At 44.5% G+C, this 23,632-nt stretch overlaps 1 protein-coding gene across 1 annotated transcript in view; it reads left to right on the plus strand.

Moving 5' to 3' along the window:
- fhip1b (FHF complex subunit HOOK interacting protein 1B) overlaps nucleotides 1-23,632 on the plus strand; it is a 50,763-nt gene that overhangs the window by 3,581 nt on the left and 23,550 nt on the right. The window contains exons 2-7 of the mRNA XM_083777208.1: nucleotides 5,958-6,353; nucleotides 11,721-11,850; nucleotides 14,204-14,299; nucleotides 15,928-16,571; nucleotides 19,685-20,101; nucleotides 22,061-22,291. Coding sequence (XP_083633334.1) covers nucleotides 16,449-16,571; nucleotides 19,685-20,101; nucleotides 22,061-22,291 — 771 coding nt within the window. The 5' untranslated portion in view covers nucleotides 5,958-6,353; nucleotides 11,721-11,850; nucleotides 14,204-14,299; nucleotides 15,928-16,448. The remainder of the gene's footprint in view (nucleotides 1-5,957; nucleotides 6,354-11,720; nucleotides 11,851-14,203; nucleotides 14,300-15,927; nucleotides 16,572-19,684; nucleotides 20,102-22,060; nucleotides 22,292-23,632) is intronic.

Here is a 23,632-nt window from a genome sequence, read left to right on the forward strand (position 1 = left end):
GCACACACACTCCCTGGATGCCAACCATGAACCTCTGCCCCAAAATTTCCAGAACGGCCTGTTATAGCGCCACCAGGAGGCCGCTTTGTGCAAAACAAGTTTTTGCACAGTACACCTACAGATTTTGTCCAAACATCACGCAAATTGGTACACAGTCTCTCTAGAGCCATTCAACGAAACTGGTCTTTCAGATTTATCAGACTCCATCCTGATTGGTTAAGATTGGCTTCCAAAGTTCACAGGAGTGCTCAGTTTCAAACAAAATGCTGCAAATCATGAACACATCGCGTGATTTCCGTGAAATTGTGCACCCACATTCCCACTAGGCCGAGGACGAAATGCCACATGAACAATTTCAACTCAGCCTCAAGGTGGCGCTATAACTGGCCGAAAAGTGTTTTTACCTCTAACTGCACGGATCTGTGGATAACCTGGTGGAGACCTGTGCCCGGAAGGGCACTTTTTCTAGTTAGTCTCTGCGGCTGTGGCTCAGGAGGTAGAGCAGGTCGTACAATGATCCCTGGGTCGGCGGTTCGAATCCCGGCTCCTCCTGGCCACGTCGAAGTGACCTTGGGCAAGACACTGAACCCTACATTGCCTCCAATGAGTTGGTCGGTGTGAGCTTGCCACCATTGGTGTGTGAATGTGGGAAGTGAGGACGCTGGCGTCGACTGTTTGCCGCTTCACCTCCCAATGTATGAATGAATGAACCATTGTAAAACGCTTTGAGCACTTGGAAAAGTGCTATAAAAATGCAATTCATTATTGTTATTTTGCTGAATACAGTCATGGCTGCCTAGTGGCACATTGGCTGACTACTCATTTTTGTCTCCACCAGGCCGAAGGCATGGGGGGAGAGTATGTTTTGCACTCTGTCCGTCCGTCCGTGTGTCCGTGTGTGTGTGTGTGTGTGTGTGTCCGTGAGCAGCTAATCTCGGCCACCGTTAACCCGGTCGATGCCAAATTTTGCACACACACTCCCTGGATGCCAACGATGAACCTCTGCCCCAAACCTTCCAGAACGGCCTGTTATAGCGCCACCAGGAGGCCGCTTTGTGCAAAACAAGTTTTTGCACAGTACACCTACAGATTTTGTCCAAACATCACGCAAATTGGTACACAGTCTCTCTAGAGCCATTCAACGAAACCGGTCTTTCAGATTTCTCAGACTCTGAGTTGCCCTTTTATCCAACCACCAGATGAAGGCAAGCTGCATTGTCCTACATTCCTATCCTGGTGGAGACCTGTGCCCAGAAGGGCACTTTTTCTAGTCTCTTTTGAAATAATAGCTTTTATGTTGTTTTTTATTTATTTTTGTCTTTGTGATGATGAGACAGCGTAGTTTTACTTCAGTTTGACAGCCTATCAAGGCTAGTGACCCTGGTGGTGGGTACGTTTGTGCGCTGGAGTGAGAACTCGAAAATATTTTAAATTGTGTCCTGGAGGCTCGCTATAGTTTGTTGAACCCTTTAATTTCGGAGCAATTAAGGAATCTTCTTCTTGGCAAGCCTGTCATCAAACCTCAAGAAAGTCTGCATCTGGCTCCGCTGCACACTAGTCTTCTCTCACAGAAACACAGTCATTCAACCAGGTGTGCTGCTGCTGCAGTAGGTCGAATGTCCTTGCTACTAGCGCATCACTGGCAACACTTGCGTTGCCACATCCTTACAAACGAGAGCAGGTCACATGACTTTACCCCCCCCCCCCTAAGAATACTACTGTGTATGTGTGTGTCCTTGTTTCCCTAAGATGGGTGGCATGGAAGCAGGAATGAGGCAGAAAGAGTGTGATTTGTAGCGCTCATATGAATTATCATGGAATCATTCCAACCCACGCCTTTGGGCCCTGTGTGGCTTCAGTGGTTTCACACCCCGCTCCAGCTATCACCGATCTCAAATACAAGGATGGTTCTGTTTGAATTCAAGCCTGCTGTGATTTTAAAGCAACCTCTGGGGTATGCATTTAAAAAGTGTTGGTGTGAGAGGCAGGCTGAGAGCAGACATGGCTTGTGTCTTAAGCTTATGAGTAATTACTAGCTTTAGATGTATTGAGATAGCACATTTTTGAGCTGCCATTACCGATTCTGAGTGCCAAATTATAATTGGGGTCAGGAGGACAGCAGGACACAAGTGGCTGAAATAGAATTCTGACTTCTGTCCTGTCCTTCGGATAGATGTAACATTTTTGATGTGAAGAAAATCCAGTGACTTGTTTTGATGTATTACATGATTATGAGTGGCAATTGGTATCCAATGTTCTTGTATAATTTAAATGTGTCTGTTGTTTATATCCTGATACCAGTATTGGTGTAGACAAAAGGTATCCTTCCTCCAAGTAGTACTGCTTGTCAAAATGTGAATTGCAGACTTGAAAAGAAAATAATCCAAGGTACTCCGTCTTTGGTGAAAAATGTAATAGTTTATTTGATGATGAGCAAGGCAAATAAATAACCGGACTTACGCGTTTCGACCAAAAGGTCTTCGTCAGGGTCCAGTATTGGTGTAGTTGCAATGGTAAACATTCACAATTCAGTAGTTCTTCATTTTACCATGGAGTCCTTTTATGCATTATTTTAATTTAAGTCAAACGGTAGTCAAAAATACACGTGATTTTATAGATCTGCTACTGTATTTTTGGCAAAGAGATTTAGTGAAGAGGGGGGAAAAAAGGAGGGACAGAGAGTTCTCCAGCAACGTGTTGTGAAATTGTAATATGCAGAAGTACAGATCTTGGAAACTATTTTGGAAACAAAATGATTGTTTCCTAAATCGATTATTTTATTAAAATCGTTTGTCAATTTAATCAATTACTTTGATTAACTGACTCACTCTATACTCCTTCATGGCCCCTGGTGTGGAAATTGTACACAGTCAGTGAAATGTCCAAAGAGTCTACTACTCTGTGTGTGTGTGTGTGTGTGTGTGTGTGTGTGTGTGTGTGTGTGTGTGTGTGTGTGTGTGTGTGTGTGTGTGTGTGTGTGTGTGTGTGTGTGTGTGTGTGTGTGTGTGTGTGTGTGTGTGTGTGTGTGTGTGTGTGTGTGTGGGTGTCTGGTGACACTCTGAATTCACTGGCAGGCCTTTACTGTTGATGGCTGCTGATACAACATCTTGGCTTCAGCGTCCCACGGGGAAGGGAAACACATCATCCCTTCTCTGATGCATGCTTCCAAAGCCTTGAGAGAGGGCAGGCGATGACTCCTTCCTTCATAGAGAATTTTATGTACCAGCAGTACATTATACGATATCAAAGCGTACGCTTGAATTAAAACATAACTGCCGCCAAAGACAACGCTGTGTTTTGTTTAACACTGCTTTTAATGAAATGATCTTCGTCTTAGACTTTAGATCTTGGCCTAGTTGAAAAAACAAACTTTGCTAGTAGTACGAATAATATTCAGAAGAAATTATCTTGGATTTGCTGGTCGTGGAAAAATGAACAGCATGAATGCAACTTGGTAATTATCACAGTAGAATACTAGAATGGTTAGGTTATTGTGGAAAAATACACTAGTGAAATATTCTATTAGAAAACCATTGTTTAATTGAAAAGGTTACCCAGTATGACTTTATAGGCCTACAATATAGATTGTCACATGCATTGCACATAAAATAATAAAGCCGGTCACTAGTGCTACACTGCTGCATTGAAATCCTTTTTATTCCAAGCTTTCTTCAACAGTGCGAAATTGAAATTAGATCAGCCCTGAGTACAAGTACTTCATTTTTAGTACTCGCAGATACCGAGTAACGATACGAGTACTTTTATTTTGTAACAACAACTTATTTTACCCCCTTTTTCTCATAGATGCAGATGGATCTCCGATCTACACTTGTCACTGTGTCATTTATGCTTGTAGATCGGCTGTTTTTGGTGATTTGCTGCAGTGTTGGGTCAGACTTGCTCTCGTTGCATTCGTTCAGCCTATAGTGTCAATTGTATGTTTTGGTACTCGGGTCAAAGTATCGGGGCCGGTAACGAGTACGAGTACTTGAGGGTGGTATCGGCCTGAGTAACCCATACCAGTATCGGAACAACTCTAATTGAAATAACAAATTTAAAGTGAGTGATTTGAATCTGTACTGTATGTTACGGATATAAATAAAACTCTGACAGGATGTCCCAAATGGGGTAGATTATATACAGTTAGTAAAGAAAAAGGCAAATGTGACACAAAATATAAAAACTTAACATTGTATTAATTCAAAAAAATTGCTTTTGCAGCTATTCGATTCTATGGTTATAATAATTCTATGGTTCTATCTATGGTTAAAACAACTTAATACGGCACCGCTTTAGGATTATCAAGATTAGCCTGCTTTAGCTCACGTTCAACTTAAGCAGGACCAACGCGAAGCCGTATGTTATCCTGCATATTACACGTCTACTTGGTACCTACTTATAGACAGTATGATCAGCTTACACATTTCCACTTCCATTTGCAACAACAACAAACGGAGGCAAAGCAGTGCTCTGCTTAGCAAGACAAAACCTGCAGTGAACGCAGTAATTGACAAAATTAGAAGCAAGCATCCAACCAAGCCGTGTAATATAAATATGTATTATGTGTATGTAACAAACTCTGTAACTATATATATATATATATATATATACCATAGACTGTAAAAAATATGGACAAAGCGTTCGCCGGGTCTAACATGGACGTAAAATGAAGCCTGTTATTCCTGCACTGTAAGTCGCCATCTTTCTAGATCCGTTTGGTACCAGCTGGCCATTGGCTGGCTCCGTTTTGGACCAGCTGGCCATTGGCTGCCCAGGCAACGAGGCGGGACTTCCCCCCTTCTTCTCCGTTGGTTTTTATTTTGACTCGAGTGGGAGGGGAATCCCGATCATAGACTGTAACGGTAGCCACGCCCCTCAGAACATACGCGATGGTTTTTTTCTTTATGGTAATTTTTTTAATTAATGGGACCATAATTTTCCAAAAAGAATATTATGACATTAGAAATGAGACTTTAAACTAGTGACTGGAAGAAGAAAGTATTCATGACCATGTTTATTAAGGTAATACAGTCTAGGTGAAGTTGGGCCAAAATACATGGGCCTCTATGGAGCTATGGGGCTTTTTGGGTCCAGTCCAGCGCCACAACAGGCCATTATTATGAACTACCGATTTCAAATGAGGCTTCACGAAATATCTGGCTGACTGCCCCCCTGATATATACATATACATATATAGGCTAAATAGTGCCAGGCCAGTAAATTGGCTGCAGTAATGGTGCGTGGTAGAAGTGAACAATGCAGTGTACTGTAATATCTACTGTAGTGTACTTGGCATTTGTGTCGAAGCTTAAAGGTTTCATGAGATTATATTTTCTTTTCCCTTTTTCCCTTTTTTTGGTTTTATGACTTCAATTACACCCCAAAAAACCTGAACTTTGAACATTCTGTGGTTTTTATGTGGTCTGGAGTTTTCTCTGGGGTTTGGAAGCCTTTTGAGCTGCAATGAAAACGGGCAAAACGGTGAAAACGGTGACATCTGCTGGCAAATCCCATTGACATAATATGGGATTTGCAGGCTGTGACAGGCTGTGAGGACGACCTAGAGAACATCACAAACAGCAGGAAAATCAGAGAGCACATGGTTTGAGCCAGAAAACCCCAGACCACAGAAAGTCTACTGAATGTTAAAAGCTCAGGTTTAAAAAAAAAATCACACCTGTGTGAACCGAGTGGTGCAACTCCCCTCTCTCCCCCCCCCCTCCTCTCTCTCTCTCTCTCTCTCTCTCTCTCTCTCTCTCTCATTAAGGCACAGCACTACCCCTCTCTCTATTTCTGGCGCCCCCTACTGGTATTAATAAGTCACATACTCGTGCTCATGACAACATGTACATAGGTACACGGACATTGCTGATTGTAGGAGTGGTTGCACCACTCAAAAAATAAGTAAAACTAATCCCTTTAAAACCAAACTATTCTCCTCCTTATTGCCGCCCCAGGTTAACGGTTGACATCTGTTCCTGCCTGCTGCGCTGTGCGGACAGTATCCCTGACTAGAAGTGTTCCTTGCTGGCCCGTTTCCCTGCCAGCCCCCTGGAACAGCTGGGGCCATGTGCCAGGGCTGCCCCTCTGCCTGTGTGGACTAGTGTGGACCATTGATGTGCCAGGGCTGCCCCTCTGCCTGTGTGGACTAGTGTGGACCATTGATGTGCCAGGACTGCCCCTCTACCTGTGTGGACTAGTGTGGACCATAGATGTGCCAGGGCTCCCCTTTCTGCCTGTGTGGACTAGTGGACCATAGATGTGCCAGGGCTCCCCTTCTACCTGTGTGGACTAGTGTGTGGACCATAGCCAGTATGACGCTGTAGCGCCAGCGCTGACAAGAACATGTTCAGGTGAGAGACGCCTTTTATTTATAGCTCCTGACTGTCTTACTGGCTGTTTGGCTGTGTGTTGACCTCTCTCTCTCTCTCTCTCTCTCTCATTCTCTCTCTCCAGTGATGTAAATAGGTTTTCTATTTAATGAGTCCCGGGATGCAGGGATGGTCTTTTAGATGGGTCCCACTTCAACGATGTTAGGAGTCATATTTTGCCATTTACTTTTTACAAATTGCAGCATTTAACTCCCATTTCATTTTATATGGTTATAATGTGGTTATATTCATGTAGAAAACAGAAGAGGAAATTATTCTTATAACTAAAGCTAGCAAAATATCGCGATTACTGTACATGCTGAGTACAGTAGTGCATCCCGTGGATGCAGAGGTCATTGTTTTATTGCGTCCCCTTAAATAAACTGTGTTTTGGGATGCAAAATGCACCCTATTTTAATCTCTGCTCGACCCGACCCCCCCCGCTTTCTTTCTCTCTTTCCCTTTCGGTATCTCTCTCTCTCTCTCTCTCTCTCTCTCTCTGCCTGGTTGGCATACATACAGCCATACTGCATGAATCACCTGTGTGATTTGAGGCATTAGGGCATAACCTACTTCTTCTGGCTTCACATCCTGAGCTGAGAATTGTGACGGTGGTGTTGTTTTTGCTTTGCATATATTGGAGGCATTGGACGGAGGGGAATGGAATACTACTGTCACTAGTGAGGAAGGAAGGATACAGTCACAGTACAGTAACAGTACAGTGATCATCAATTTCCAGATTCGCTCCAAAGTTTGGGCCTACAGTATGTACTGTATGTAGCACAGTGGTTGAAGAGAGATGCGGGGGGGATTAATATACATAATGTTCCACTGAGACTACAGTACGGTATGCGACAAAATGTGACCACTCGTGGAACGCATTTTGGACACGTTTAAGTCTTAATGATGTAGAAATTGCTTTCTTTCATTTTTGTCATTTTTCCCCAGATGTTCACATTTATATCACTTCCCTTACTTTTTAGTTTGAAGGGCTTGTCTTAAACTCACAATCTGATGTGTGTTAATCCATTCTGGGCGGGAACCCCTTTTGGTGTTTTAAGCATTGTTATACTTTAGCTATTGAAAAATAGCAGACCTACAAGCTTGTAGGTCTGCTATTTTTTGAAAAATCGTGAATCGCAAATCTTTGAATATATATTCTTTCAGAGCGAACTACATATTTTCAGATGGGGGTCGGCGGCCAATTACATATGATTCTAGGGGTCCTTGACATTAAATAGTTTGAGAACCACTGACATAGAAACATATTCTTTTCTGAAAACTGTCATGTTTCAGAAGACATTTTGTAGAATCGTCCTCGGGTCTAAATGCTCTCTGTTTATCTAAGGTTTCAGCTCTGATGCCAGCCACGAGTGAGAGATCAGCCAAGACGGGGACTCTCGCATTCCACAAATCCTGATTTTCCACAAGCTAGTTTGCCGCTCGTGCCCTGAACAGTGTAGGACCAGCATCTGTATTTCCATCAAAAACGAAAATGAAAAGTGCAATTTTAGCCAGCAACAGCTTTTAGATATTGACATTTCCGACGCAAAAGCGAGAATAGAACTTAGACTTCCACCATGTTTAATGTTTTTCAAAGTTGTCCGGAATATGGTTTTTTGCAATATGACAGCCACGGACACAGTATAAAATACGGCTTAACCCATTTAGACCTGAGGACGATTCTACAAATGCTTTCTAAATCCTGACAGTTTTCGGAAAAACCCTATGTTTCTATGTCAGTGGTTCTCAAAGGACCCCAAAAATTATATGTAATTGTCCGCCGACCCCCATTTGAAAATGTGTTGTTTCAGGGACCTCCCGGGAAGCAAAGATTTGAGTTAGAAACTTGCTTTCTGTGAAAGCATATATTCAAAGATCTGCTTCAACAGCTAAAGCATAACATAATGCTTAAAACACCAAAAGGGGTTCCCGCCCAAAATGGGTGAAGTGGTTAAATTCCCACCCTGGGCATCATCAGACATTTAGGAAATGTTGTCTGCGCTCCTAAACTGAGAATGATTATCATTCACTGTTTCCCCAGCTGCCACTCTAACCTCTCTGTGATTAGCAACTGGCTGTGTGACACCGGGCCTAAACACGTTTGGCGTTATTGCATAAACACCCGTAACTTCCCCATAAATCCACCACATGAGGATTCTCTGCAGGCATTGTGGTCAGAACCCCCTTGACATACAGTTTAGAAGCCCTGTCGAGGTCAGCACATCGCGACTGGGGAAAGGAGGAGCCTCTTAACGCACTGAGGTGCCTGAACCCATTTTGGCCTGACGTCAAAATCCTGACAGTTTTCTGAAAAAAAAACATATGTTTCTGTATCAGTGGTGCTCAATATTTCATGTCAAGGACCCCCAAAACTGTATGTAATCGGCCACCGACCCCCATCTGAAAATATGTTGTGCCAGGGACTCATATCAGAAGCAAAGATATGAGTTGAAAACGCTCACTGTGAAAGAATATATACCGTATTCAAAGATTTGTGCCACATTTTCTAGATTTTTCAAAAATAGCAGACCTACAAGTTCATAGCGCGGCACTCTGTGTCGCACTATGAGCTTGTAGATTTTCTATAGAGGGTATGTGCGGAACGCCCACTGAGTGGCAAAAAACTACTTTCTGGCCTTGACAGCCTATACATCCAAACAGAAAAGTCCTGTCTGATCGCATTAAACAATGTTAAACTCACCAACATTGCAGCTGCACGAAAAGCTTGAATTATCCTCTTTCTATATGCAACGTTTTTGTTTCCTAAAAATCCACCATAGAAACGTTATGAGCTACTTTCTGTCAAGAAATGCCCTTTTCAATAACACAACATTTTGCTGGCTCCTGCATTATGTGACATTTAGAAACAGGTGGTACACAGGACGGTTGAGTGATTTCCAACGAGCTCTTCCAAACTCCAACACTCCATGCTGGTCAATGTTCTCAGTCTAGATGAGGGGGGCGTGTCCTGAGGGGGAAATCATGCATGTGCATATACTCTCTATCGCTGAAGCATAACATAATGCTTAAAATCCCGTCCAGAATGGGTTAACGCACTGAGGTGCCTTAGCGTGCCACTTCAGTGTTCAAAGGTCATGACGAGGCACTAGTACAAGGAGGAAGGCGGTTTCACCACAGCCGCAGGTTTCCTTATTGTCGTTGGAGGCTAGCCAAGTAGCCAGGCACTGTATGTGCTTCAAGTATGCTACCGGTGTCTAACTTTAAGCTCAGGTTAGGTACAGCAGAAAACCGGGCCCGTTGCTTGGGATGTTAATTGAACTATCTCAAGACAAAAGCGCTGTCTTTTCAGTGTTATGTCTGACTTTGTTTTGAGGTGAGTAGAGATGAAAACGAATGCTGTTCTGGAGACGGTTATACTTTTTCACAACCTTAAAGATTGAGTCTCTCTCTACCTTTCTCCATTTCTGTTAGTCATTAAGCCAGCAGGGCCATAAAGTGAATTAACCATTAGTTTCGAGGTTATAGCAGGCGTGTCTACTCTTCACACACTGCTTGGAGTAGCAATGGCGTTCTTTTTTTTCTGTCAAGGAATCTTCATCTTGTGTGATATATTTCACTTTTGACCTGTTAAATATCTCGTGCAGTAAAAACCTGGTGCTGTTTTTGGTAGTTGCTGTAGCTGTATTGCACCAATGACTTTGTGTTGATGATGATGATGAATTCATTTGGAGAGTTCTCAATCTGCCTATCTGCCACTTGATGAAAACCCTAACCCTGGTCTCAGCATGGTGGTAAAGAGGAGCCTGTCTGTCCTGAACAGGCTGCCAGACCTTCAGCTATAAATACACAGACACACACAGCAGTGACCAGTGCTAGAATTCAAATTGGCCTATGTGTGTGTGTGTGTGTGTGTGTGTGTGTGTGTGTGTGTGTGTGTATGCGCGTGTGTTTGTGTGTGTGTGCGTGCGCTATAATAGTGAGTCATCACTGAGCCCTCCAAACTTTCTCACTCAACGGACACACAACACTATCACATTTTCTCTTCTCTCCTCCTCACTGAGTCACGTAAACGCAGAGCGTGAGTTGGAGAGGAACAGGGCTGGAAAACATGGCCGAGTCCTAGTGTTTGTTTTGGATACCTTTTAAGTGCGTCTATATTTTTCCTCCATGGGCCGAAGGGAAGTTTGTTGGGGGGAAGGGGGGGTCACTTACTTCCCGAAGCACCGCGCCCAGTGACAGTCTGATGACATTATCCCATTTAGATTCTACAAATGTCCTCTAAAACGTGACAGTTTTCAGAAAAAACTATGTTTTTATATGTCAGGGTGCTCAAACTATTCCATGTCAAGGACCCCCAAGTTTATCTGTATTTGGCCACCGACCCCCCCCCCATCTGAAAATATGTTGCGGGAACCCCCACCTCCTCCCCAGAAGCAAAGATTTGAGTTAAAAAACGTTTGCTCTGAAACAATATATATTCAAATACCGGTATTTGCGCCACATTTTCAGGATTTTTTTTTTATAAAGCTAAAGCATAGCATAATGATTGAAACACCAAAAAGGGTTCCCGCCCCAAAATGGGTTAAAGAGACTAGCCATTGTAGCTCAATGAGAGGCGAGGCCTCTGGAAGGAACCAGTCCTGGGGTTGATGTTCCAGGAAGTTTTGGGGTTGAAGCAGGCAGGGTGGAGCAGCAGACCAGACCAGTCTCTCTGATTTGAATTGCTGCTTTCTTACGTAATCCTTCTTGTTACTGGATTATGAGCACATACGGTCTTCATCACAAAACAAATGCCAATGCTGTCTGTCTTCTGCCCAATGCTGCACATACGTATTGGCCACCTCCAGAATTGTACAAGGAATTATTATGGTACAATTCTTGTAATCACGGTACCATTTTTGTACCCAATAATTGTACCGTTACATGTCTGCTGTCAGGAGGAAACCTCATAACATAACTCCAAAATGTAAATTTTTCAGGAAATAAGAAATATACATTTAAAACGATGCAACACTGCCTCATCAAAGTTGGTGTTGTGACTTTAGATATTGTCAATTGCTTGCATGGGAAGGAGAGAGGTGGTGGAGTTAGCTGTTTTAGCAGACGGTTTGAGGGTCCATGGAGTTAAGAGGTTTTGTCCAATGCATTATTTTTACTACTTTCCATTGGTTCAATATTTTCGAAACAACACACAGACGTAAAGGATGTTCAATATCTCTGATTTATGGGGAAAAATAAATCAAAACCCCCAAAATGTGAGTTATGAACATTATGCGTATACGATTTGGTTTGTCAACTTAACAGATAATGTTGTAGTCAAGAAAGCACAGTTTTGTCATAAAACCGTATAACTGACAGTGTCATAACGTTCTCTCTCTCCACAAGCTACCTAAACCGCCGCTGAAGCTGACGGGACGTGATCATGCCTGCGTGTTTGGTACCAGGATGTAGTCACGGGAGCCATGGGTCACTCGCTTCTTGGATGACAAAAGGACCAGGAGTTACTGGATAAAAGGTGAGTGCATGAAACTGTAGCTACGCGATTGTATCTAGCATTGCATTAGCCTGGTCATTTAAACTGTAGCTACGCTATTGTATCTAGCATTGCATTAGCCTGGTCATTTAAACTGTAGCTATGCTATTGTATCTAGCATTGCATTAGCCTGGTCATTTAAACTGTCAAAACGGCAGGTTACAACACTTTTTTGTTGTTGTTTTTCTTCTTTGTAATTACAATTTACAATTTAGGCATTTAGCAGACGCTCTTAATCCAGAGCGACTTACATTTAAGCAAGAACAAAAGCATGGGAATACATCACATAAAAGCATTTATCATGAAACATGCGTAAGCTAAGAAGGTAACAGTGGAATATCTATATGATGAAACTATACATACACTATACATAATAAACTATACATATTCACTACTATGCTATACATATGTACTATGGCGTGCTATGACTATATACAATACAATTATAGTGCTGTCTACAAAACATGCTATAAGTCTGTGTCAAATGCTATCTAAGCCAACAGAAATGCTATCTAAGGGGTTAGGGTAAGTGCTATGGGCCATGATGGAGTCTGAAAAGGTGGGTTTTCAGGCTACGGCGGAAGATTGGGAGTGATGCTGCAGTTCTGACTGCAATGGGAAGTGCATTCCACAGTTTTGGAGCCAGAAGGGAGAAGAGTTTGGGACGTGTGGAGCGTTGTCCCGGCGTTTTTAGTGAGGGTACTTCCAGTTTCCCTGCGTTGGCTGATCTGAGTGCGCGGGAGGGTTTGTAGGGTTCAATCATACTTGTAAGATATGGGGGAGCCATACCTTTGGTTGCTTTGAATGCCAGCATCAGAGTTTTGTATTCTGTGCGGGCAGCGACCGGGAGCCAGTGGAGGGAGCGGAGCAGGGGGGAGACATGTGAGAATTTTGGCTGGTTGAAGACCAAGCGAGCTGCTGCATTTTGGATCAGCTGGAGAGGCTTAAGTGCACATGCTGGTAGGCCAGTAAGGAGGGAGTTACAATAGTCGAGTTTTGACAAGACTGTTGTCTGGATTAGGAGCTGGGCTGATTCCTGGGTGAGGAACGGTCTAATTCGTCGTATGTTATAGAGTGTGAACCTACATGATCGAGTGACAGCTGTGATGTGAGCTTTGAACGAGAGCTGACTGTCCAGGACAACACCAAGATTCCTGGCTGTTGGGACAGACGTTACCAGGGCGTTGTCTACGGAAATAGTTAGCTCCCGCATAGGGCAGGACTTAGCTGGGAAGAAGAGAAGCTCAGTCTTGTCTGGGTTCAGCTTGAGGTGGTTGGAGGACATCCACTGTGATATGTCAGCCAGGCATGCAGTGATGCGCTCTTCCACCTGAGTGGCAGAGGGGGGGAAGGATAGGAACAGTTGTGTGTCATCGGCGTAGCAGTGATAGGATATATTGTGAGCAGAGATGATAGTGCCAAGGGATTTAGTGTACAGTGAGAAAAGGAGGGGACCAAGTACAGATCCCTGTGGGACCCCAGTTTGGAGGGTTCGGGGGGATGATAGCAGACCTTTCCAGGAAACCTGGTAGGTCCGATCGGTGAGGTAGGAGGAGAACCACTTTAGTGCCGTTCCACCGATGCCTAGCTCCGCTAGGGTTTCTAGGAGCAGCTGGTGGTTCACTGTGTCAAATGCTGCTGATAGGTCTAGGAGAATCAGTACTGCAGAGTGGGAAGCAGCTTGGGCAGCATGTAGTGCTTCTGTGACTGCCAGCAGGGCAGTTTCTGTGGAGTGGGCCTTCTTGAATCCGGACTGGTTGGGATCCAGCAGGTTGTTCTGTGAGAGATGGAGAGAGAGCTGGTTGGAGACGACACGTTCAATGGTTTTAGAAATAAATGAAAGGAGTGATACCGGTCTGTAGTTCTTGACATCTGAGGGGTCAAGGGTTGGTTTTTTGAGGAGTGGTGTTACTCTGGCTGACTTGAGGGCAGATGGGACGCAGCCTGAGGTTACTGAGGTGTTGATGATGGAGGTAATTATTTGTTCGGTCCAAAATGTTGTTTGTTGTCATGATTTGTCACAACTCGAGTTTGCTTTGTCCGCGGCGTAAACGTCTTTAAATAAATACTTTTTGAAAAGCCTATGGGGAAAATGAACGGGGAATTCACTTCTGGGTCTCACGTCGGCATGAAAGGGGGCGGGACTGCGACGCTCTAGAAAAAAATCACAAAATGGAATGAATCTTTCAGTAATGGTAATAGGAGAAACAGTGAGTGTGACTCTCATTGTTGGCAAATATTGTAGTTTCATCATTATCGAAGAGAGGAGGATGAGTTATGCAACAGGTTGAACATTTGGTTGATAAACTTTTTGTCTTCTTTTTTTTGTTTTTAGCTCACCTGTAACTCTTCTAAGATCTTGAAGAACCTGCAACTGGACCGACTACCTGAGGAAACCTGCTTACCAAGGGCGGTTCTGGAAGTTGACAAGGTGCGAGGCTAACCCTATTTGTTTCTATGTCAGTGGTGCTCAAACAGTTTCATGTGAAGGACTCCCAAAAATATATGTATTTGGCCACCATCTGAAAATGTGTTGTTCCAGGGACCCCCTCGGAAGCAAAGATTTGAGATAAAAACGTTCACTCTGAAAGAATATATATTCAAAGATTTGTGCCACATTTTCACGATTTTTCAAAAATAGCAGACCTACGAGCTTGTAGATCTTCTATTTTTCAATACCTAAATTCAGCTGCTTGAAACACGGAGGGGTTCCTGCTCAAAATGGGTTAAATGTAGTTGCTAGAACAGCAGGGAGAATGGTTGACTGTAAAAAAAAATCAACCATATCACTGTACCAATGTGAAGGACTGCCCTAAAGACTTTCATTGTCTCCACCAGGCCGAAAGCATGGGGAGAGAGTATGTTTTGCACTCTGTCCGTGTGTGAGTCCGTCCGCGCGACGCGTTGTGAGCTTGTAGATCTGCTATTTTCAGCATGTGACAAAGTGTAAAATGACTTATACTGGATCTCTTGTCCACTAGTCCCTTCCTAACATTTTAGTCTAGTTTTTATTTGTTGACGAAATTGTCAATATATTTAGTCTCAGTTTTAGTCATCACAGCTTAGTTTTCATGTAGTTTCCATTTAGTTTTCATCAATGTAAAAAAGGTAGTCAACGAACATTTTTCGTTTCAGTGTTAGTCAAAGCCCTTTTCTAGGAAACCAGAAAACCAGAATAAACATGCACAGTTCTGTTATCCCGTGCATTATTATGTTCTTGTACTTACGGTGTTGGCTGATCGCTGATGTAAGATCCAGTGGGGCATGTGAAATCAACTCGATACCAACCGTAACAGGGTGGCACACATTCTTTTTTTCGTTTTTTTTAATTGTTTCTGTCGGAGTCGCAGTTTCCGCCGTCTTTCTATTGATGTTTGGACTCTGGGGGGGAGAGACGGCCGTATAGTATACCGTTTATATCCTGTATGTCTCTGTGTCTGTCAGCAGACAGGGAGATCCCTCTTAATAAGCACTATTTCAAGTCATTACGTAGCATATACTGAATGGAGAAGCAAACTGCAGTTTCTCACAAATTGCACTTCCATACATACCTGCTGTGCTCCATCCCAGATAATGAACGGTAGCGCTTTGACACGGCACAGCTCTTTTTTTTTAGGGTGGAGTTTTCTTTTAGATAATGGGAAATGAATCATTAAATATTTCTTCAATCCCACTCCCAAGAGCCCATTTTGGGAGTAAAAAAACCCATGTTTCTATGTCCAGTTGTTTTCAAACAGTTTCACATAAAGGACTCCCAAAAGTATATGTAATTGGCCGCCGACCCCCACCTGAAAATATGTTGTTCCAGGGACCCCCCCCCCCCAGAAGCAAAGATTTGAGCTAAAAACGTTCGCTCTGAAATAATATATATAAAGATTTGCGACACATTTTCACGATTTTTCAAAAATAGCAGATCTACAAGCTCATAGCGTGTCAGAATTTAGAACACATGTGTAGAATCGTCCTCAGGTCTAAATGGGTTAAAGCTAATTTGCCAGTGTTTTTATTTTATTTCCATAAACAGAATGAGTTCTTTATGTTGTGTCTTCTTTCCTGCAGTGTGTGCAGAGCGACAACCCCCGGGCGGGCCGGGCTATGGAGTGGTGTCGTCTTCAGACTGGATGACGGTGGGGGGATGACGGGGGGGGTCTTCAGGAGTAGCTGACGTGACGTGCGTTCAGCCGGGGACGCCCGGCGGCCACTATTAAATCCCGGTGATCGTCCCTTTTGCACGACAGAGTGAGATTGACTCCGAGTGACAGTGGTGCCCCGCTGCAGCCCGGCTTGACCACAGCACAGCCTCTCTCTCTCTCTCTCTCCTCTCCCAACATTCCTCCATCTGTAGTTTTTCCTGGGTCCTCCGCCCTTTCCCCTCCCCCCCCTTCCCTTCCCCTCTCTTCCCCCCTGTCTTCTCCCTCCCTCCCTCCATCTTTCTTCTCCGTCCCTCCCGGCTCTCTTCTTTCTCCTTCTCCGTCCCACCTTCTCTCCGGCCACCTCTGTTCCGTACGGCCTCTTCTCTTCCCTTTTTGAAACCCCCCGGTTTGTTTGTTTGTCGTCACCACCCTGTCTGTTTGCTCAGCATGAGCTGGCTGAGCAGGTTGAACCCGCGGGGTCCCGGGAGTCGGACCGGGCGGAGTGTGGCCCCGCCCTGCACCGCTGACCCGGAGACCTGCCTCATGGTGTTTGAGAACCACTGGAGACAGGTGAGGTCACACGGTGTTCACCCATTCTGACCTGAGATCAGATTCTATAAATGTCTTCTACATCCTGACAGTTTTCTGAAAAAGCTATGTTTCTATGTCAGTGGTTCTTTGATTTTTCAAAAATAGCAGACCTACAAGCTCGTAGCTATTAAAAAAAGAAAAGAAGCAGATCTAGTATAACATAATGCTTAAAACACCAAAAGGGGTTCCCGCCCAGAATGGTTTAAGTTGCACAGCTAATTAATATACCCAAGTTAAAACTTTTGTTTGATAATAATCACATGTACAATGTTGCGTTATCCACAAGCTACTTGCCAGCAGGGCCACACAATGTGAACATCAGGTGGAAGAAAATATGTTTCCGTTGGGGTGGGTTTTACTTGCAGCCTGGACAGCAAACTTTGTGGTAAACCGTGTGTTGCCATTATACACTTTTACAGTTTTGAAAGGTTCGTGCTTGCTACGCCGCAGCATCCTGCCTGCCATGTTTGTACAAAAATGAGTATTGCTGGTATGTTACCATAGAAGTGTGCTAGCTAAACTGACGCCGTCTCTCCAGTCTCTGATAAACGTGGAGTTACAGTACAGTATTGATTTTGTGTGTGTGAGTGAGTAGGAGCGAGGAGGATCTATTTGCTAGTTAGCTTTAAGTGTGCGTGTGCGTGTGCGTGTGCGTGTGCGTGTGCGTGTGCGTGTGCGCGTGTGTGTGTGTGTGCGTGTGCTTGCATTACTATTCTTGTGAGGGCTAAATGTTCCCACAAATACAGTACAATTTGAGAAATAGACATTTAGGACAGGTTTCCATAAACAACCAGAGAAATGGTTGTTTATGGTTAAAATTGGCGTCGGACGTTCATTTAGGAATGGATTCGGGTTTGGATTTTGGATTAGGCATTTAAAGTTAGGATTAGAGCATAGTTTCTCAAGCCTAATACGGCTTAATCAAACCTAATACATAATGCAATTATGCTTCAACTAATTTGATTGAAATATTAAGTATATAAGTATATATTAAGCGACTGAAAAAGATGAAACGGAAAGGGTGGCAGGTGGACATCCGCTGTAGTTCCTTCTTCGCAAATTAAATCGCTTCCGTTGCACTGTAGGCTGTACGTGACTGTGCGGTGGAAGCATTTCTAAGACATTGATGTCCTCATAAGTATTGTGCGTGTGTGTGTGCGTGCGTGTGTGACTGTGTGTGTGTGTGTACAGTACATACATTGGCTTTATGCAGCATTAGCCGAGTGGCTTTCCAGTTTTCCACTCGCGGGACAGCCGTGCTTTTCAGCAGACCTTGGCCTGCTGCCAATGGCGTTTATCACACTAACATGCTGCTACGCTGCTGGATTTACAAACGAGCATTTTCACGATTTTTCAAAACATAGCAGACCTACAAGTTCATAGCTTGTAGATCTGCTATTTTTCAATAGCTAAAGTATTCCGCAGACCCTGGCCTGCTGCCAGTTGCGTTTATCACACTAACATGCTGCTACGCTGCTGGGTTTACAAACAAGCAGATCTCTATCTGCACCAAGCGTGCAACACACAGACAAGCTAATTCATCATCACGGTTTGCCGACTTGGCGGAACTATCATCCAACTCTGTGCAACTCTCCATATCGGGTTACTCTCAACAAATAGCCAAGTGCCAAGCTAGAACAAGTGCCATCGCAATATTTTTAACCCATTTTAGGCCTGACGTCAAAAAAAGAAAAAAAAATCTTCAACAGTTTTCTGAAAGACCTTATGTTTCTGTATCAGTGGTGCTCAGTGGACCCCGGAAATTATATGCAATATGCCTCATCTGCCCCATCTGAACATATGTTGTTCCAGGGAACTACCCAGAAGAAAAGATTTGAGTCAAAAATGTTCACTCAACAATGAGGCACATTTTCACGATTTTTCCCAAAAATTGCAGACCTTCAAGTTCATAACGCGGCACTCGGTGCCGCGTTATGAGCTTGTAGATCTGCTATTTTTTTGTAGATCTGCTGCATCAGTTTGACCCACCCCATGGTGTTCAGTATGAGCTGACTGAGCAGGTTGATCCCGTGGGAGTCGGTCTATACGTTCTCGCCTCTACAGCAAATCTGTTTCAGCTTTGATTCCGCGTGGTGATTCTGAGATGCTTTAGCGCAGTGGTTCCCCCTAGGGGTACTTGAGAGGAGTTCCAGGAGGTACCTATAGCTCAATTAGAGATAGTTAGGAACCAAATGGACCCTTATGGGTCTGTAACTCTGAGAGTGTACAAATGGACCCGTTAGAATCTGATCTCGGGTCAGAATGGGTTAAACATTCATTGATTTTACAATATAAATTGGGTGTCCCAGAGATAGAAATGCCAGACTGGTTGAGAATCACTGATAGAGCCGTAAAAAAAAAAAATCTTGTCTCTGGCATGCCTTTACAAATGGGGGACCGGTCGGTCCGAGGGATACAAATGGGGGGGGACCGGTCGGTCTGAGGGATAATTAGTGTCAATCTGGGGGGGTGAACTTGACATGAAAAAGTTTGGGAACCACTGGCTTTAGCTGGACGCCGGGGCTCTGAATGCAACTCGACTCCTCTCCAAGGTTATAATAGTTAACTAAAACTAACTAAAAAACAAAAACTAGAATTAAAAAAACATTTTAGTTAACTGAAACTAAAAAAATAAATAAAAAATAAATAAAAACGATAACTAAACTGAAACTGTATTGTGTGTCCTCAAAACTAACTGAAATTATAGACAAAATACCCTTAGTTTTAGTTTTTATCAATATGTATATGCCTTTCGGATATTTATAATATATAATCCTTCTAAATTCATTAGATTCATTTCCTCATTTCTCCAACAAGTTTTACGGCAGTTTTCAGCACTGTACGTACCGCATGTAGCCACGCTAAACCTAACCCACAAATAAACCAAAGTACGAAAAAAACTAAAACTAAACTAAAACTAAGCATTTTCACCAAAATAAAAACTAAATAGAAACTAGCAAACACGCTCTAAAAACGAACTAAAACTAACTGAATTAGATTAAAACAATTTCAAAACTAACTAAAACTAAACTATAATGAAAAAACCAAAACTATTATAACCTGTCCTCTCTCTCTCTCTCCCTTCCCGGCAGGTGTCCTGGGTGCTGGAGCGACGCGAGCCGTCGTCCTCCAGCGACGACCTCACGGCCGTGCGGAACAACACGGACCAGATGCTGTGCCTGCTGGCGGAGGAGCGCCCCGGAGAAGGCCCCCAAGATGGCGGCGGCTCTGGCGCCCTGCCGCCCATGGGCCCCATCCTGAAGCTGGTGACGTCCGAGGACGTGCTGGAGCGCCTGGTCCAGTGGCACCTCCGCCGCGGCCTGGACGCGGACAGCCAGGGCGCGCTGCTCAAGCTCTTCGAGATGCTCATCGGCCAGTCCCAGCAGCCCCTGCTGCGCCACACGGCCGTCCTGCAGCCCCTGCTGCTGCTGCTGGGCGCCAGCGGAGACCCGCAGCTCGGAGGCTGCCCGCCGGCGCTGGAGAACAGCCTCGTGCTGCTGCTCAATCAGGTATATATGGAGAACAGCCTCGTGCTGCTGCTCAATCAGGTATATATGGAGAACAGCCTCGTGCTGCTGCTCAATCAGGTATATTTGGAGAACAGCCTCGTGCTGCTGCTCAATCAGGTATATGTGGAGAACAGCCTCGTGCTGCTGCTCAATCAGGTATGTGGAGAACAGCCTCGTGCTGCTGCTCAATCAGGTATATATGGAGAACAGCCTCGTGCTGCTGCTCAATCAGGTATGTGGAGAACAGCCTCGTGCTGCTGCTCAATCAGGTATGTGGAGAACAGCCTTGTGCTGCTGCTCAATCAGGTATAATGTTTGTACCATAGACTGTAAAAAATATGGACAAAGCGTTCGCCGGGTCTAACATGAACGTAAAATGAAGCCTGTAATAATATGGTAATTCCTGATGTAAGTCGCCATCTTTCTAGATCCGTTTGGTACCAGCTGGCCATTGGCTGGCTCCGTTTTGGACCAGCTGGCCATTGGCTGCCCAGACAACGAGGCGGGACTTCCCCCCTTCTTCTCCGTTGGTTTTTATTTTGACTCGAGTGGGAGGGGAATCCCGATCATAGACTGTAACGGTAGCCACGCCCCTCAGAACATACGCGATGTTTTTTTTTCTTTATGGTCATTTTTTTAATTAATGGGACCATAATTTTCCAAAAAGAATATTATGACATTAGAAATGAGACTTTAAACTAGTGACTGGAAGAAGAAAGTATTCATGACCATGTTTATTAAGGTAATACAGTCTAGGTGAAGTTGGGCCAAAATACATGGGCCTCTATGGAGCTATGGGGCTTTTTGGGTCCAGTCCAGCGCCACAACAGGCCATTATATGAACTACCGATTTCAAATGAGGCTTCACGAAATATCTGGCTGACTGCCCCCCTGGTTTGTACACACGGACGGAGAGACACCATCTTGGCCTGTGTGTGTGTGTGCGTGTGTGTGTGTGTGTGTGTGGTGTCACCTCCTGTCCACAAGCAGTAGTAGTAGCCTCCTCTCCACATAGTCACCTCATGTTCCATTAACACAATCGGTGCCGGGATGCCTTCAAAAAGAGCTCTGTGGTGCCGTAAGGACATGGCCGCTTTTACCCCCTCGCTAGAAGCTCCAAAGCATTCATATTTTGAACGAGAGGCATGTTGAAGTCAGAAATGAAGCGCGTAGTACGTATATCCATCAGATCAAAACCACGGACGGAAACGGTTAAGGTGCGTTCAATCTTGACGTGTCCAGTCGATTCAATCACTTCACTTTGGTCACGCAGGTCAGCGTTGGTATCAGTCACGCTGATTGGCTGTAGATAGACACGGTGGGCCAGATTCAGGAAGCAATTTACGCTCACATTGTACCACCGTGCATTTTAAAGCATGGGTCGCTCATGGTAGGGCATTAAGCAACTAGTCGACTATTCAACTAGTCGGCTAGTAAATCCACTAGTCTACCTTGTTGGTACTAAAATCACACCCGCGTGAAGTGAGTGGTGCAACTCCGTGTGGGGGTTCCGGGGGGGGGGGGGGGGGGGGGGGGGTTCCAGACCCACAGGAACTCACCCATGGGCCCGGCCAGTTCCGGCGTGCCTCCCCGTGTCCGAATCGGTTGAGAAATGACAGAGTTACCGTGTGGTGGTCCCTCTACTGTATCCTGTACTGTACTGTACTGTACTGTACTGTACTGGCACACCCGAAAGCATCATATATATATATACAGTTAGTGTTTGTGTGCGCGTCAAGATTTCAATTCAAATATAGCAAAAATAGCCGATCTACAAGCTCAAAACGAGCTTGTAGATCGGCTATTTTTGCTACGACAGTAATATGGCCCTATAGGGAGTGAGTGTGGAAATATAGTGGCCTTCTCCATCGTCAAAGTTGCCCACCCCTGCGCCTTGCTCATGGTTCCCTCCGGCTCGTCTCCTTGTCTCTCCCTCCCCAACCCCCCCATCCGTCCCAGGTGTGTGTGTCCATGGCCCGGCAGCCGGTGGTGCTGGAGATGCTGTTCCGCGCGGCGCCGGCCCAGCAGGGCCCCACCAACCTGCTCATCTTCTCCCTGCTGGTGCCCTTCATCCACCGCGACGGGGCGCTGGGCCAGCAGGCCCGCGACGCCCTGCTGCTCGTCATGGCCACCTCGGCCAGCCACCGGGCGGTGGCGCGCTACATCACCGAGAACTCCTACTTCTGTCCGGTCAGTGGCATGGCGTCTTGTCTAGTCCATTCTGGGCGGGGGCGGGAACCCCTTTTTGTGTTTTAAGCGTTATGTTATGCTTTAGCTATTGAAAAATAGCAGATCTACGAGCTTGTAGGTCTGCTATTTTTGAAAAATCGTGAAAATGTGGTGGAAATCTATGAATATATATTCTTTCAAAGTGAAGGTTTTTTTTTTTTTTTGGCTTTCGCCTTTATTTTATATATTTTATGGAGGGACAGACAGTAGGCTGACAGGAAATGGGGGGAAGACATGCAGTAAAGGTCGCCGGGATCGGGAGTCGAACCCGCGGCACACTGCCAGAGCGGCACACTGCTAGACTGGATTACCAGCCAAGGTGCCTGGACCACTGAGCCACGGCCCAGGCCCTCCACTCAAATCTTTGCTTCTAGGGGGGCCCCCTGAACAACATATTTTGAGATGGGGGTCGGCGGTCAAATCCATATAATTCTGTGCCTCCTTGACATTAAATAGTTTGAGAACCACTGACATAGAAACATGGGTTTTTCTGAAAACTGTCATGATTAAAAATGTAAAAATGTGGCGCAAATCTTTATATTCTTTCAGAGCGAACGTTTTTAACTTGTATCTTTGCTTCTTGGGGGGGTCCCTGTAACTACATATTTTGAGATGGGGGGCCGGCGGCCAAATACAATTCTAGGGGTCCTTGACATGAAATAGTTTGAGAACCACTGACATAGAAACATGAGGTTTTTCGAGAAAACGGTCAGGATTTAGAAGACATTTGTGACCAGATTTGACTAAGAGACTGCCATCGCGCAAATTACAGCTTTTCACCAGAGGAGAAAAACGTATACTATTTTTCCCCTCAAAATGAGTTAATAGCACAGGCAGACTCTTCACATACTAGAGCATGTCTGCAATAAGTGTCAGAGCTGAATGTAAATATGAAATAAATGACCAAACATGTAGCTAGGTGTAATGTTAGAGACACAGAAGTGAACCTTTCAAGCCTGTTTTCTCAACTCGCTGTTTTCTGCAAGACATTACTCCATAAGCCATATCTTCAAAACTGGTGGGTTAATCTGAACAACCAATATGTCAATTTGAAGCTATGATTCCCTGCTTTCATATGACATGAAAAAACTAAAATTCAAAAAAATCCCTCAGTCAAATTTGGTCATTTTGTAGAATCGTCCTCATGGTTTCGACACTTCTCCATCTCACTCTGCCCTCTCATTATGTGCCTGTGATGGTGTGTGATAAGACTACAGAAAGGGGAAGGAGATGATCATGCATTCAGCCCTGTGTCTGATAAACTGCCTTCCTAACCAGCTACTTCTCTCTTTCTAGCTGTCT

The sequence above is a fragment of the Protomyctophum parallelum genome, assembly GCF_964188405.1.
Source record: "Protomyctophum parallelum genome assembly, chromosome: 11".
NCBI lineage: Eukaryota > Metazoa > Chordata > Actinopteri > Myctophiformes > Myctophidae > Protomyctophum > Protomyctophum parallelum.